The 17,126-nt window shown below is 42.0% G+C and overlaps 1 protein-coding gene and 1 long non-coding RNA gene across 5 annotated transcripts in view; one reads left to right on the top strand and one right to left on the bottom strand.

Annotated features, from left to right (window-relative positions):
- Positions 1-1,414: 1,414 nt before the first annotated feature.
- Positions 1,415-8,385, bottom strand: LOC133066497 (uncharacterized). Its single transcript, XR_009695152.1, has 3 exons — positions 8,307-8,385; positions 5,726-5,831; positions 1,415-2,042 (listed from the first exon to the last, which is right to left on the bottom strand). It is a non-coding gene; the product is annotated as an uncharacterized LOC133066497 (long non-coding RNA).
- Positions 8,020-17,126, top strand: part of FMN1 (formin 1) — a 441,751-nt gene continuing 432,644 nt past the window's right edge. For all 4 annotated transcript variants that reach the window (XR_009695151.1, XM_061157645.1, XM_061157643.1 and 1 more), the window contains exon 1: positions 8,020-9,889. Coding sequence is in view for 3 of the 4 variants with exons in the window: in XM_061157645.1 (XP_061013628.1) it covers positions 8,035-9,889 (1,855 nt within the window). In the remaining variant the exon portion in view is untranslated. The remainder of the gene's footprint in view (positions 9,890-17,126) is intronic.

Raw genomic sequence — 17,126 nt, 5'->3', positions numbered from 1 at the left:
TACTCCTCCTCCCGCTGTGTTTAGATTCTTTGAAGAAAAATTCCTTCAGGGAGAGAAGAGCTAGAAAGCTGTTGCAGACCTACCCTTGTGTTTGTATCTTCTACCTGAAGAACAGTGACACTGTGTTCCAACCTAGGGTGGGTAGGAGGTAGACAGGCAGGCACTAAAGTGTCCAAAATCACATGTGAGAGACACAAGTCAAAACTACCTAGCCCTGAATGAACAATGGGAGGGAGCAGTAATGGTATCCAGAAGAAGTAACTGTAGCTGAAGGAGGACTCCCGCCAAGAGCCGCTGTGGTCTTCATGAGTAGAGGACCCACCTGTTAGAAAACCATAGTCTAGGAGGGAGGGAGCCAGGGAGCAGATATCCTGACCCTTTTCCCATTCTGCCTTCTAACCTGGTGCTACAGTGGCTGAACCGAGTGGCTAGAGTGAGGGGAGCTTGTTGCTGCTGCTGCTAAGTCGCTTCAGTCGTGTCCGACTCTGTGTGACCCCATAGACGGCAGCCCACCAGGCTCCCCCGTCCCTGGGATTCTCCAGGCAAGAACACTGGAGTGGGTTGCCATTTCTTTCTCCAATGCCTGAAAGTGAAAAGTGAAAGTGAAGTCGCTCAGTCGTGTCTGACTCTTTTCGACCCCATGGACTGCAGCCCACCAGGCTCCTCCATTCATGGGATTTTCCAGACAAGACTGAGTCCAAAAAAGTCAGTCTCCTGGTGCTTAAATTGGTGTGTAAAAGGACAGAGTGTGAATCTGTATGGAGATGGACAATTTCCACTTTAAAAATGGAAGTTATAGATAATCTATTTTAGTAATATTGTACGCAGATGGAGTCACAGGGCATGGCTGGGCCAATGACTGAGCAAAAAAAGATTTTGCATTGGCCTTTTAGGCCCAGAATCAATTAGGAAATCTACGGTAAACAGACAGAATGACTGCAGCTAATTCTTGGATCTAATTTTAGGCATTGGTGAAATAATGTCATGAGCATTGACTAGCATCTGCTAAAGGCAATAATTTCCTATAATGATGAGGCACAACAGATCTTTCCATTTGGGGTAGAGAAAAATCATGTACTCGATTACTGGAAAAAGAGTCAGGGATGAAATCAGCCCAGCAGTGTTGTTTTGGAGAGACCATCTGCCTGGAGTTTGCGAGAGGAAATGAAAAACCTGAAGACTTACCAGGGAACAAAGTGCTTTCACAGTGGGCAGAACCAGAGAAGGTCACTTGGTAGACCAGATTAAGATGTACAATTTAGTGTGGGGCGCCTGCAGGGCTATTGTGTTTTAGTCAAAGCAGAGTGAGGCAGTGCTGCTTGAAATAGGCCTATGAACTCAGCATGGAATTGTATATAATCCCACTTCATAGTCCTTTCTTTATATATTTTTAAAATTTTTTTTTATTTTATGTTTGGCTACGCTGGGTCTTTGTTTTGCTTTGCAGAGGCTTTTTCTCGTTGCTGTAAGTGAGGGCTGTTCTTCGTTGTGGTGCACAGGTTTCTCATTGCAGTGACTTCTCTTGTGGTGGAGCACAGGCTTTAGAGCGTGCAGTCTTCAGTAGTTGTATGTAGTACACCGGCTTAGTTGCTCTGTGGCTAGGTTTAGTTCCTCTGTGGTATGTGGGATCTTCTGAGATCGAACCCATGTCCTCTCCATTGGCAGGTGGATTCTTTTCCACTGCACCACCAGGGAAATCCCTTTCCTTGTATTTTGCTTTTTTTTTTTTTTTTCTTTTTTCCACTCCTAAGACTTACAGTTCCTTTTCCCTGGCTTCTCAGATGGAAAATACATGAAATGGTTCAACATTGTACTGTACTCTGACTTGTTAATGGATTGTCCCAGAGTAGCTTTTGCTCAGAAGCCTGCTTTTGATGTGGAGCATCCTGGAGTGCTGAGGTTGAAGTTCATTTGTTCAGGGCAGACTTCTGCCAAAAGGAAGCATTTTCTAATTTTTTGGTCATCTTGTAGGTATCACCAAGTCGTATTTTCAGTTAGTGGATTGGAAGCTTAGAAATTAAATTTCTCGTGTCACAGAGGACCTAAAATTTGAAGGAAGAAAGAACATGAGGTATGTTTATCCAGATCCAGATGCTGGCAGGGATGCTAGACTGATGGCTGAATTCTGACAGTCTGTTCTTGCCTGAGAGAGGGAAATTTAGGGAGAACCACAGATAGTTATTCCATGCTCCAGAAGCAGTTCTATAATTATTCACTGATGATAGTAGAGGATGTACACAATGAGTTTTTTGATAAAAATGATTTCAAACTGTGGAAGAGAATGGGGAAGTAAGTTTGAAAATGTTTGTATTTCTTTGCAATAATCTATCTTAAATTTGGATGTTCCAGTGATTCTAAAATTCATCCTTGGACCAGAAAACATGAAATTATCTCTTCTTTTCCATAAATTTCCTCTAAGATGCACTGTGGTTGCCAAATTCAAGCAAGTTGGAGTGTCTTTGTGCCACTAGTATATCAAAACTTGTGTTCTTGTGCATTCAGTGGAAGCACTTGTTCTTTTCAGCTAATTCTCCCTTATTATTAAACTATTGTTCTCAGTCCCTACCTTCCACTGCAGATAATGTTTTTTGCTTGAAATTTTTTGTTAAATGATAAGGCCCAGAGAGAGAAGAAATAGGAATACTTTCTCTATGATCATTGGAAACTCAAGAATTCTGAACACATGGCATGAACATTTACATCTGGATTTGGACCCCTAGAATCTGGTAGAATAGTATTTCATCTTGGAAGCAGCAACACCTCTGTGACACTAAAAAAAAAATTTTTTTTTCGGGACACTAAGAATGGAACTGTTCTCTTTGACAATTCATGGGGACTTGTTTTTGCCAAGTATCCTGCCATGCACCACAGCCAGTGTTGAGATCCATAACCTCAAAGTCACACCTTTCATTTTCTATGTCCTGTGTTTTGATCCCTGGTCGAAATGGTCTCCATCATGGTATGATTAACCATGTGATTTTTACTATTTTTATGGTATTTCTCTGCAAAAGAAATGTAGTAAAGGTAATTGTAGAAGAAACTGTAGCAGGTCTTTGAGAAGGGATTATAGATAAAGCTGAAGCGAAGAATTTATGGATGCAGCTGGATATGTGACTTCTGTTACTCTCAGAGAAGGGACAAAGAAACTTCTGCTATTAATAGGATTGGGTTGGCCAAAAGTTCAATTCATATTATAGATTTTTCCATAACACCTTACCAATATTATGGAAGCCCTATGGTTTAATATAGCTTTAGCTTCTGAGATGTGGGTTTTGGTCTCAGTTTGTACTGATGGAAAGATTTAAATCTAGAGTTTATAAACTTATAATAAAAGTGTAATAAGTTAGACTGTTGAACTTTATTTAGATACACAATTTGGGGAGTTATCTTACTTCTTATTTCTTTCTCAGCCTCTTTTGAGGTTTCTTTTTCCTCCATTTATTCCTTAAATGTCTGTGTTCCCAGTACTATACTCTGTGACCTTTTCTCAGTCTGCATACTCTCCATGAGTAACTTCATCCAAACCCATGACCCATCCAAACTCCATACTGTTTGCGTCCTGGTTCTTCGTATTGCTGAGTAGTTTTGAGATGCATCCTGAATATTTGGAATATTATACACTCTGAGTATTGTTTTCCCCCTTTTCAGGCAGCCAACCTGGTTTAGTTCAAGCTGAAAGTTCCAGTCAGTCTTCTGTTGGTTGTGGTTTTAAATGTTAACATTCAGAGCCTTTGCAGTGTTCTTTGGCGCTTTCCCATGCACATGCTACCCAGTTGCACCTGTAGGAGGGTAGCATGTAGGATCTTAGTTCCCTAACCGGGGATCGAACTGGGACCCCAGCATTGAAAGAATGGAGTCTTAACTACTGGACCACCAGGGAAGTCCTGGAGGTCTGTCTCTTAGTCTGAAGGTCTGTCTATTAGTTTTTTGTTTATTTTCTGTTTTTTTCCAAAGTCTTTTGAATGCTGCTTAGGATCAGGTCCACACATACACAGTTGGGGGTGAATTCTGGAGTTCATAAATCACTGATTGGGTTATTTTCTAAGCTCCCCACATTTGGGGGACTCTCTAGGCATTTTCAATCCTCTAGCTATAAACCTGAGACTTTATCTACCTCTGCTTCAAACTTCCTGGAACTGTACTGACATCTGGGGCCAAGGAGGGGCAGAACAAAGAGACAAAAAGGAAGAAAGGAACAGAGTTTGCCCCCACTGTCTCGGGGCTACAGTTTCTCTGACCAAAGAGGAACATTCTCTTCGTTTAGAGTTTTAGATGCCAGCGGGCTCCTACTGCTGTCACCGTCAGGAGATATCTTTGCTACTTCTGATTCTGTTCTAGAAGATTTCCTCCAGAACTTTCTCTGTTTGTGCTGATACTCACTTTCATGTTTCAGGTGATCTGAGTCTAGGACAAGGGGCTACTGGAGGAAAAAATGGACAAATTTAACTGCAATATAGCAGTTGGATGACACCTCAAAGTCTAGTCTTCTTCACCAATTGGCTTGCTACTCTTTACTTTTCAGAGTACTCAAATAACCACTCCATGCATTCTGTATAGATTTTTAAGGTGTATTTAGTGGTTGAATTAGGATGAAGTGTGATTATCTTACATAGAACTCCTTATATATGATATGAAAGTGAAAGTGTTAGTTGACTCAGTCGTGTCTGACTCTTTGTGGCCCCATGGACTGTAGCCCACCAGGCTCCTCTGTCCATGGGATTCTCCAGGCAAGAACACTAGAGTGGGTTGCCATTTCCTTCTCCACGGGATCTTCCAGACCCAGGGATCCAACCTGGGTCTCCCACATTGCAGGCAGATTTTTTACCATCTGAACCACTAGGGAAGCCCTATAACCCTAGTCTTAGCCCTTGTTGGTCTAGTCTCCACTTTGCTTCTGGAGTGATCTTTGTATAATACAAATGTAAATAAGCAGCATGCCTTGCTTAGGATTCTTTAGTGATTCTCTTTGGCTCCTGGGATGTTCCAGCTCCTTAACCTGTGTTCAGTACAGCCTTTTACCACACTTCTAGTCCCCAGTGCCCAGACTGGAGAAAATGTAGTTTCCCAAGAGCATGGGACAAACTCCTGTTTCCATTTTTTTTTTTTTTTTCCTTTCTCTGTTCTGCGCCTCCCTGGCCCTAGACATGGGCACCAAAAAGAGCATTCTGTATTGAAATTTCTATGTGGAAGTGTGTTTTTTTAAAAATAGTAGCTTCATGCCTTGAATTGTGGTTTTATTGCTATAAAATCCAATCTCATAATTTCCTAAAACTTGGCTTTAGTTTCCCAACCATGACTAATATGCATAATACTAACCATGACATTTTCTCCGTGTGTATAATCAAGACTTATAAAGACAAGGAGAAAAAAGTAGTTAACCCTACTGTATGTCTATAATTTTCACAAAAGATATAGCCTTCATATGAGTCTGTTCCTCCTTATTTTCTGTATTAGAATTTTCAAGAGTTCTACTTGACAGGTACAGTTGCAATGAGCTTCTGGTGCCCTGACCCTGAATTATATTGTTTAAGGGACAGCCTTAGGGAATAGCATTTTGTCTGATGAGACATGCCAAAACACGAGTTGTAAAAGTAGCGAGATGTGAGACATATTTGAAGAAATAATGTGAGTGATACTAAGCTAGCAAAATAAAGGAACTCTTCTATTCAAGTTTCTTGAAAAACTAGTTCAACATTAGAAAACAGTAAATAAGGAGCCACTTTACCTACAAAGCCATGAAGTGAGACAGATCTCGGTTTTATTCTTGCTTCTTTTGAGCCATATGGCCTTTAGACAAGGTCCTTAATCTCTCTGAATTTCAATTTCTTCATCTGTAAAAGGGAAATATGTTTGTTAAATGAGATAGCAAAAAAAAAAAAAGTGTGTACACATATATATTCAATACATAAAGTTCCCTCTCTTAGAGCATAGACTTTTAAAATAGACAATCATGGTTTCATCTGAAATCATAGCATGAACTTTCTGCTGCTACTTTGAACAGATTATTAAAAAAAAACAACAAACTTTGACTCTTCCCCTTCTCCCACATCACACACTTCTAATCCAGGGAAATTGAGAAGGTAAGAACAACTAGGGGAGAGTGATGCTTGAAGGCAAGATAAGACCTTTCACATCTTTCTGCAAGTTAGAATAATAGCACTTCAGCAGCTTCACTTCAGTTCTTTTGACAGTTCCTAAGGTGAACTCTCAATGCTCAGCATCATGAAGAGTGGATATTGGCAGCTATGCAATTGCTTTTATAACTGGTTGTTTATGACTGTTGTACCACTTCCAAATAAAAAAAACCACCTCCAAAGTGAGTTCTTGGATATTTTCAGAGAGTTTGTACTATTACGTATTAAGAATCTATATACAGGGGCACCTTTAAAAAGGCCAGGAATGAGCATTTTAGACAAGTTTTAGAGATATTATAGTTGAATGAGAACAATCCCATAGAAAGCTGTGAGAGAGGCAAGGCCTCAGCTGGCCTCCCATTTCTTCTCTGCTTCCTTTCTTCTTGCCCTTAACCCCTGTGAGTACCCCAAGTCCTTCTGGAACTTCTCGGTTGACCAGATGGTTTCTTTTTTTCTTCTTTTCTTTTTACCTTCATTTTATCCCTCTTGTTTTCATCTGTCTTCAGAAAGGAGTCTCTGTTAAAAAGCTCTCCCTCCTTTCTCTCTTCCTACACTCAAAATGTAGTTTTATGTACAGACCTGAGATATCACTAAAGATATCAATTGTTAATAAATGGTTGTTGTGTTACCCTCCCCAGGGGATTTCTTTTTAAGCTTGCAAGTCCTGAAGACTGGGCAGTGCCTTCAATTGAGAAAGGAAGTGTCATAATATAGAATTCTAAGCTCATGACTGTGTGGAGGGATGTTAGCCAGAGAGATGCCCCCAGGATACGTCACATCACAGGAGGGAGCAGCTGCCTTCCCCATCGATGTGACATTTCAGCCACTTTGACGGTGAAAACATTGATTGGAAGTCCATACAGGGCCAGCAATGGCTTACAGATTTTTCCTTTTTCTCTGCCATTCCATTTTACTTCAGGTAGGCAAGAAGTAGGAAAACAAAAAACAAACAAAGAGAACCTGATTAAGATGCCTGAGTTACTTCTTTTAGTTTTAAAATTAAAAATTTTCACTTTTAGCAGAATTTATGAATTGTGTCCAGAAGAGACATCAGATTTGTGCCTAATATCTTTCCTCTGTATTTCTTTAAGTTAAATAGAGTGTGTGTTAGTTGCTTGTCATGTCTGACTATTTGTGACCCCCTGGACAATAGCCCACCAGGTACTTTGTCCATGGGATTCTCCAAGCAAGAATACTGGAGTGGGTTGCCATTTCCTACTCTAGGAGATCTTCCTGACCCAGGGATGGAACCCAGGTCTCTTGCATTGCAGGCAGATTCTTTACCATTTGATCCATAATCTCAAATCTTAGAAGGTGCTTCTTGGAGAGTAAAAAAGTTTGACTCATTTTTGCAAAGTCATCTTCCAAACCCAAGTTACTAAAATGGCTATGTTTTCTAAGGATCTCAAAGTCCCCTCTCCTCAGGACTTCTGGGAGGTATGTTAGCTCTGTTTTATAGAAGAATCTAGACGAAATCTTGAGAAGTTGAGAGACCTGCTTAGGGTAAAGTTGCCACATAGGGAAAAGGGGCAAAGGGACTTTGTCTTGGGGCTATAATATTAGAGCCCTCTCCTATTCAGAAAAGCTTTGCTAATCAAGGGTGGGCTGGGAGTGGGGAAGAGGTTGCAATCAGCCTTCTGGCTGATGTCTTGAGTTGATTGAGGTCAGCCAGAGAGGAAGGGTAAGACCAGTTATGCTTTGATTTCTTTCGGTATGTGATTCCTGCAGTCTGTTAGACTAGCTGCTTTCCTCCCCTGTTTCCCTCACAGGCAGGCTCGTTGCTGGAGATGACTGTCAGCTGCTTTCCCCACACTGCCACCATCACATGCCCCACCACCGAAGCCTCAGAAGCCTGACCACAGAGCAGCATCTGCAAGGCATGAATAATTAGGTAGGCATAATGGAAGGCACTCACTGCACCCTCCAATTGCGTAAACCCATTACCGAACTCTGCTACATCAGCTTCTATCTTCCAAGGGGCGAAGTCAGAGGATTTTCTTACAAGGACACCATAACTCTAGACAGAGCCAGTAAAGGGTTTCATAACTGCTACCAAGTCAGGGAGGGGTCTGACATCCACAGCCTCAGCCTGCAGCCGAGTGAACATCCAGGCGACATCTTTTTCAAGCCAATTCCCACGAAAGACATTCTGACTGAGCTGTACAAACTTACCGCCGAGAGGGAGAGACTGCTGGCCGGTCTGCTGAGCTCAGACCACATCCTGGGGATTACGATGGGGAACCAGGAGGGGAAGCTGCCCGAACTCTCTGTGAGCCTGGCCCCCGAGGATGACTCTTTCCAGAGTGCTGGCGACTGGCTGGGAGAGCCTGCTGTGGGCTGTCTCAACAAGAGGAGCTCCCACGGGATCAAAAAGGCCCGGAGGTTTGGTGGAAGGAGAGGGAGCTTTGACGGGCTGTCTCAAAGCTCCCTGCAGAAGAGGACAAGAAGAAAGGGGCATGGGGGCCAGGAATTGGCTCCTCTGCTGGGGAAGGACCAGGTCTATTCCAGTAGTTCCCTTCCTGTCTCTCGAACAAGGCCTCATCTTTGGCTTCTGGAGGAGAGAGGCAACTTGCTCCTCAATGGGACGCTTACTTCATCCCTACGGAGGAGAGAGAGCTGCACCCTAGAGGTCCCCAGGACACTGGATGCTGACTCTGGCTCAGGATGCATCAAGAAGCCTTCTGAAGATGTGGGGCTGGGAAGAGGTGGGCTGCCCCCTGACTGCAGCTCCACGGAGCCAGGGGATGATGGCGCGAGGGAGCTGAAGAGAACCTCTCGCAGGCCGTTGCATCAGCAAACAGGCTTGACTGAAAGTCACAAGGAGCCTGAGAAAAAACCAGAGGCAGAGAGAGGCCGGAGAGCAAAGGCTGCTGAGTGGACTCACAGGAAGAAGCCTGTTTCCAGAGTGGTGGCCAGAGTCCAGGATCTGTCCACTCAGGTACAGAGAGTAGTCAAAACGCATCCTGAGGGTGAGGGAAAGATTGCCCCTGGCCTAGCAGCCCCAGCTGAGTTCATACCCAGCGCAGACTTGCTCACCCTCCCGGGAGCTGAGGCTGGGGCTTGGGGAGCCAGGGGCCTGGACAAGGAACAGCGAAGGGACAGGTCATGGCAGCCATCAGCTGGGGAATGCCCCCCAGCAAGCACTGAGGGGGCTGTGAACAAGGTCCTCCTGAAGGTGATAGAGAGCGAGAAGTTAGATGATGCCGCTGAGGGCAAACGGCTGGGCTTTCCCTTTGGCACCATTGGCGCCCACACCCTCCCAGAAACCAGGAGCAGGAGGGGAGCTGGGCTTGGAAGAGGCAAAACCTTGTTTCTGGATCTGCCCCGTGGTAGCTCGGACCCTGGAAGTGATGAGAAGAGGCTGCCCCCACCAGCGCTGGCCGCTCTTGGCTCGGTGATTAATAATTCATCCTTTCCGCCCAGCACGCGCAAGCGGATGTCACCTGTTCCCTCCCCTTGCTCTCCAAGGCTCCCCAGCCCTCAGCAGCATCACAGAATCCTCAGGCTCTCCTCACCGCCTGGAGAGAGGGAAGCCGCTCTTGATGACTCTCTTTCCGGAAGGAGCCGTGCTTTCTGTGGGTCCCTCTCTGCTGACACCTTGGAGCCACCATCCTCTGCCAAGGTCACGGAGACCAAAGGGGCCAGCTCCTCCTCCCTCAGAGTGGGCCAACCTCGGTTGGTGCCCAGGGAACCTCCGGAAAAGACTTTGGGGCCGGGAAGGACCACAGCTCAGCCCCAGCACCAGTCACCTCCAGGTTAGTCCCGGTTTAAAATGCTTTACGTGTGTTCACGGGCGACCTGCTTGTGCTATTCAGAGACTGGCTAATTAACAATGAGTCGATATTCCTTGGCCAAGTCAATTCACCTTGTAACAGTACAGCTGGGAGTGTTATTAAGGAGTGTGGAGATGGTGTTGACTTATGGGGTTAGGGGTGTAGTTGCTTCTAGAAGCAATATTTTGTAAATGCCTTAAATTTTTTTGTTTTGGCATGCTCCAAAGCTGCCTCCATGGCTCCTGAACACAGGACTCTCAGAGGAAACAGGACTGGGCAGGGAGAAGTAGCAACTCGTCGCTGCCTTTGATGCTAATTGGCCCCTTGACCCAAATTCTGCTGTTCACGCTGCTGGGGTAGCCTGGATTGGTTGCGATTCTCTAAGAAAAGTGGGAGCATACTGTGTCTTTGCTCTTCTATTGTCAGAGGTTTCAGGTTTTGGTTTTGCTTCTTTATAGTGATCACTTTTGTAAGTGGTCTTATTGTATGATAAAAACTTTTTTTTAAATACTAGAAGAGGGATGAATTCCTTCTAACTTGAAGAAACTTGGTTCAGATTTTCTGTTTTTTTTTTTTTTTGGTTAACTCTTTTTTAAAATTTCTCAAATTAAGCACAAAATAATGTTTATCCTGAAGTTATGTTTTATATATATGGGTTTTTGCTGTTACTGGTATAACATCATGTCTTATGCAGAAGGTGCTAAAGAGCTAATTTGGCTTGTATGTTTCATGTGATTTAAAATTTTACATGAAAATAGTTCTGGCGGTTCTATAAGTGGGTTCAATAAGACCCAAAGAGACAGTTTATTAAAGTGCCACTCCTGTATTCACACCGTGTTCCAGGCCAGTGCGGCCAGGTGCTCAGGGTATTGCATGCCTTTGTGTAGGTAATAGGTTCTTTTTCAGTAGTCGTTTCACAGCATATGGTCAATGCTTTGTCTAGGCTCATAATATAACATAGAGTCCCTTAAAGGTTAGAGGAAACATCATGTGAAATTTTTGAGATTAAAAATATCTATCTAAGAAAGAGAAATGTAAAAAGCTTCTGTTCATTTTGAACTCTTGCCATTTTATAAATTTCCCTAAATCACTGATCCAGGGTGTGATTCTTTAAAGTGTAGTAAAAGTTCTTCATTTTGTGTTTGTAGTATACTGCTCTGAGTTTGACGAAACTTGCTACTCTCCTAATAGAACCAAACTGCTTCATCAGCAAAGTCATAGAATTGTAGATTTTATATCATGTGTCATTGAACCCTGGTGATGAATATCCTTTCTCTGTGTGAATGCTGGGGCCTTCGAAATACTGGGAAAGGAAGCTCTCTGCAATTATTAGACAGAGACTTCTAGAGACTGGGCATGCAAGAGCCACCACAACCCCAAAGGCTATTTTTAAAAGTCACACTAAATCCTACCACTGAGTGTGCCTCTTCTCCAGAAACTGCACTAAGTACACTGAACTTCAGTAAGTGTCCCCCCATCCCAACTTAGAATTATCTTTTTATTTTGTTGTCCTTTTTCTATTAATTAAAAAAGGTATTATAAAAGTTCTATTGTATCTGGGTCAAGGTAGGCACACAGAGGACACTCAATTTCTCTGATGACTGACCTTGAACTCACTGAAGGGCCAGTTCAACAGATGGTCACCCTTTCACGAGACCTCGCCATCCAACTGCTCAGAACCATTCCCTTTTTTTTGGCCCCAGCCTTCTGCTGGGATCTTCACAGCACTTTAGGATCCAGTCATTAGAATCACGTGGATTCCTTGGCAGGAAGACTGCCTGTGCTTCTAACATTTTATAAAAAAAAAAAAAAAGGCGTTGGAAAACAGAAAAATGGGAGCAGGAGAAACCTTGTTTTTCTGGGATGGGTAACTTCTCTTTTGCTGGGACCATCCTCTGGGACATCCAAACATTGTTTCTTATCATCATCCTTCTTTGAGAAGTGTGAATGGAGGGAGTTCTCCAGATACTATTTTTCATCTGTATCTTGTGTTCCTGTCTCCTGTCTCCCATCGGTCCCCCTTCTCTGTGGCCATGAGTCCTCATTGTTTTATGGATCCTTCAGTGACTTTCAGCAGCTGGTGGGTCCACACAGGGAGAATTTTCCTGCTTCTGGCTGCCTTTGTGTTTCATTTCACTTCTCCTACTTGCATATCCCAACAGTGGCCTCAGACAGCCCCATGTGAGGGTGGATCATTCATTTACCATCACCCAACAGCAGCCCTTTATCTGAGTCCAGTTCCCACCTTTCTCCCACGTTAGCTATTAACCAAGTCGAGTTTATGGTCTGTAGACATTTATTTCCTGTGGAAATAGCATCTAGGCTTTTAATTGAAGTGATGTGATTAAGGTTATTGAAAGCGCTTATTAACTACTCAAGTAAGAGATTAAGTCTGGCAAAATAATGAGATCTGTTTCCAGTTGGAGGGCTCTTTAGTGTTATGGGCAAGTAGTAATTCCCAGGAAAGACTGAAACCTGCTTCTCCTTCCCATAAAACCAGGCAGTGAAAGCCAACATTACCATCTACGCAGGAAATAGCATGAATGACCGCCCTTGGTCCACCTCCTTTTGGCTTTATAATTTTTCTTACTTTTCATTCCCAGGTCTGTGCACAGGAATTTCTTGTCTGGTGGTGATATGATCAAACAGAGAATATGCTAACAATGAATGGTGGCCAGATTTGTCTTCTATGGTCCTCCCCTTCCCACACCCTCATCCTCACCACACTGCCACCCTGGTTTAATGGAAACTGCTGTATGTTATGTTCCCAAGCCTTTGTGGAATGTAGTATTTTCTCAAGCCTGGGAAAATACTGTTAACCTGCATGTGATATCCTTGGGGCTGGGATTCTCTTCTGTTTTTCTGGCCTTCTTTTACCTTTGATCTGAAATAGACCCTTTTAATGCCAGAAGAATCACATGGAACTTGGCTTCCCATACTTAGGAAGATCCCCAGTGCTGCAGTGCTCTGCTCAACAATCTCATGATCGTTCTCCTTTGAAGTTACTGAGGTGGTGATGGAGCCACATGCCCCAGGCATAGTCCCTTTTGATACTGTGAATCATTTGATCAGTGCTTGTGCCCATCATGGGACTTCCCTGGTGGCTCAGATGGTAGAAGCATCTGCCTACAATGTGGAAGACCAGGGTTCAATCCGTGGGTCGGGAAGGTCCCCTGGAGAAGAAAATGGCAACCCATTCCAGTACTCTTGTCTTGAAAATCCCAGGGTTGGAGGAGCCTGGTAGGCTACAGTCCATGGGATCGCAGAGTTGGACACGACTGAGTGACTTCACTTCACTTGTGTCCATCAAAAGATGTAATTAATGTCAACTGATTAAGGATTGAGAGGCATAATTATAGTAGATTTTGTTGTACCTAATGCTACTGTCAAAGCTTTGATTTCTGTTTGGACATACATTATGGAAAGTAGACATCAATTCCCCCTGTATTGATATTAAGGTTTGATAAATCCCAATAAAATTTTTAAGAAGCTCCACAACACTGGCTATATCCAGCCATTGAAGATGACTACTAAAAGTATATAACACATAGAAAATTATCTGTAATTTATGTTGACAGAAAGTAAGATCAGGGCTTCCCTGGTGGCTCAGTGGTAAAGAATCTGCCTGCCAATGAAGGAGACACAGGTTCGATCCCTGATCTGGGAAGATTCCACGTGTAATTGAAACTATATGTAACTTTGACCTACCAACCCTATTTTAGGACTTTAGGACACATCAATAGATGCACTAGTAAGAATATATGTGTAAGGTTGCTTATTGCAACATTGTGTATAGTAGCCAAAGCAGCTGGGAAAAAAAAAAGGAGTGTCAACCAATAGAGAAATGGCTACATAAATTTAAATATATTTAATCTCTAAAGAATGGAGCTAGATATTTAGCAAGTTGAAAAATAAGGTAGTATGGTCTGTTTTTCTAAAGACAACAAATCACACTCCTTTCTATATATGAGTATATATGTTTGGTATGGGTTTGAATATCATGGAAACAGTGTAAAGAAAGATAGCCCAAGGCATTCACATTCTATATCTAAGGGCAAGGCAAGGTGAAGGTGGGGAGTCAGGGGAAGGGGAAGGAACCAGAAGTACTGGGGAAGAGCACTGACTTTTCTTTACATATTTTTACACTGGTTGTAATGAATGTATCACTTTTATGATTTTTAGAGTTGTTGTTCAGTCGCGAAGTAGTGTCTGACTCTTTGTCACCCCACGAACTGCAGCATGCCGGGCTTCCCTGTCCTTCACTATCTCCCTAGGTTTGCTCAAACTCATGTTCTTTGAGTCAGCGATGCCATCCACCATCTCATCCTCTATTGCCTTCTCTTCCTTCTGCTCTCAATCTTTCCCAGCATCAGGTTCTTTTCCAATGAGTCAGCTCTTCACATTAGGTGGCCAGATTATTGGAGCTTCAGCTTCTGCATCAGTCTTTCCATTGAATATTCAGGGTTGATTTCCTTTATGATTGACTGATTTGATCTCCTTGCTCTCCAAAGGACTCTCACGAGTCTTCTCCAGCACCACAGTTTGAAAGGATCAATTCTTTGGTGCTCAGTCTTCTTTATGGTCCAGCTCTCTGGAAAAAACATAGCTTTGGCATATGGATCTTTGTTGGCAAAGTGATGTCTCTCTGTGTGTTTTTTTTTTTAATTTATTTTTTTATTGAAAGATAGTTGTTTTACAGAATTTTGCTGTTTTCTATCAAACCTCAACATGAATCAGCCACAGGTATACATATATCCCCTCCCTTTTGAATCTCCCTCCCATCTCCCTCCCCATCCCACCCCTCTAGATTGATACAGAGCCCCTGTTTGAGTTTCCTGAGCCATACAGCAAATTCCTGTTGGCTATCTATTTTACATATGGTAATGTAAGCTTCCATGTTACTCTTTTCATACATCTCACCCTCTCCTCCCCATGTCCATAAGTCTGTTCTCTATGTCTGTTTCTCCACTGCTGCCCTGTAAATAAATTCTTCAGTACCATTTTTCTATATTCCATATATGTGCATTAGAATATGATATTTATCTTTCTCTTTCTGACTCACTTCACTCTGTATAATAGGTTCTAGGTTCATCTACCTCATCAGAACTGACTCAAATGTGTTCCCTTTTATGGCTGAGTAATATTCCATTGTGTATATGTACCACAACTTCTTTATCCATTCATCCATCCATGGACATTTAGGTTGCTTCCATGTTCTAGCTATTGTAAAGAGTGCTTCAGTGAACAATGGGATACTTGGTTTCCTCAGGGTATATGCCTAGGAGTGGGATTGCTGGGTCATATAGTGGTTTTATTCCTAGTTTTTTAAGGAATCTCTATACCGTCTTCCATAGTGGGTGTATCAGTTTACATTCCCACCAACAGTGCAAGAATGTTCCCTTTTCTCCACACTCTCTCCAGCATTTATTGTTTGTAGACTTTTTGATGATGGCCATTCTGACCAGTGTGAGGTGATATCTCATTGTGGTTTTGATTTGCATTTCTCTAATAATGAGTGATGTTGAGTATCTTTTCATGTGTTTGTTAGCCATATATATGTCTTCTTTGGAGAAATGTCTGTTTTTCCCACTTTTTGATTGGGTTGTTTGTTTCTCTAGCATTGAGTTGTATGAGTTGCTTGTATATTTTGAAAATTAATCCTTTGTCAATTGTTTCATTTGCTATTTTTTTCTCCCATTCTGAGGGTTGTCTTTTCACCTTGCTTATAGTTTCCTTTGCTGTGCGAAAGCTTTTAAGTTTAATCAGGTCCCACTTGTTTACTTTTGTTTTCATTTCCATTACTCTAGGAGGTGGGTCATAGAGGACCTTGCTTTGATTTATGTCATCAAGGATTCTGCCTACGTTTTCCTCTAAGAGTTTTATAGTTTCTGGGCTTACATTTAGGTCTTTAATTTTGAGTTTATCTTTGTGTATGGTGTTAGGAAGTGTTCTAATTTCATTCTTTTACATGTAGCTGTCCAGTTTTCTCAGCACCATTTATTGAAGATGCTATCTTTGCCCCATTGTATATTCTTGCCTCCTTTGTCAAAAATAAGGTACCCATAGGTGCATGGGTTTATTTCTGGGCTTTCTATCTTATTCCATTGGCTTATATTTCTGTTTTTGTGCCAGTACCACACTGTCTTGATGACTGTAGCTTTGTAGTATAATCTGAAGTCAGGAAGGTTGATTCCTCCAGCTCCATTTTTCTTTCTCAAGACTGTTTTGGTTATTCGGGGTCTTTTGTGTTTCCATATGAATTGTGTAATTTTTTGTTCTAGTTCTGTGAAAAATGCCACTGATAATTTGATAGGGATTGCATCGCATCTGTAGATTGCATTTGGTAGTACAGTCATTTTCACAATATTGATTTTTCCTACCCGGGAACATGGAATAGCTCTCCATATGTTTATGTCATCTTTGATTTCTTTCATCAGTGTCTTATAATTTTCTGTGTACAGTTCTTTCATCTCCTTAGGTAAGTTTATTCCTAGATATTTAATTCTTTTTGCTGCAATGATGAATGGGATTGATTCCTTAATTTCTCTTTCTGATTTTTCACTGTTAGTGTATAGAAATGCAAATGATTTCTGTATATTGATTCTGTATCCTGCAACTTTGCTAAATTCACTGATTAGCTCTATTAATTTTCTGAAACTATCTTTAGGGGTTTCCATGTACAGTATCATGTCCTCTGCAAACAATGAGAGCTTTACTTCTTTTCCAATCTGGATTCCTTTTATTTCCTTTTCTTCTCTGATTGATGTAGCTAGGACTTTGAGAACTATGTTGAATAATAGTGGTGAAAGTGGACACCCTTGTCTTGTTCCTGATCTTAGGGGGAGTGCTTTCAGTTTTTCACCATCAAGAATAATGTTTGCTGTGGTCTTATCATATATGGCCTTTACTATGTTGAGGTAGGTTCCTTCTATGCCCATTTTTTGAAGAGTTCTAATCATAATAGGTGCTGAATTTTGTCAAAGGCTTTTCCTGCATCTATTAAGATTATCATATGATTTTTATCTTTCAATTTGTTAATATGGTGTATCACATTGATTGATTTGTGTATAGTGAAGAATCCTTGTGTTACTGAAATAAACCCAACTTGGTCATGGTGTATGAGCTTTTTGATGTGTTGCTGAATTTTGTTTACTAAAATTTTGTTGAAGATTTTTTCATCTATGTTCATCAGTGATATTGGCATGTAGTTTTCTTTTTT

This window comes from Dama dama, chromosome 12, assembly GCF_033118175.1.
Source record: "Dama dama isolate Ldn47 chromosome 12, ASM3311817v1, whole genome shotgun sequence".
NCBI classification, from domain to species: domain Eukaryota; kingdom Metazoa; phylum Chordata; class Mammalia; order Artiodactyla; family Cervidae; genus Dama; species Dama dama.
This window is presented reverse-complemented; position numbering and strand designations above follow the sequence as displayed.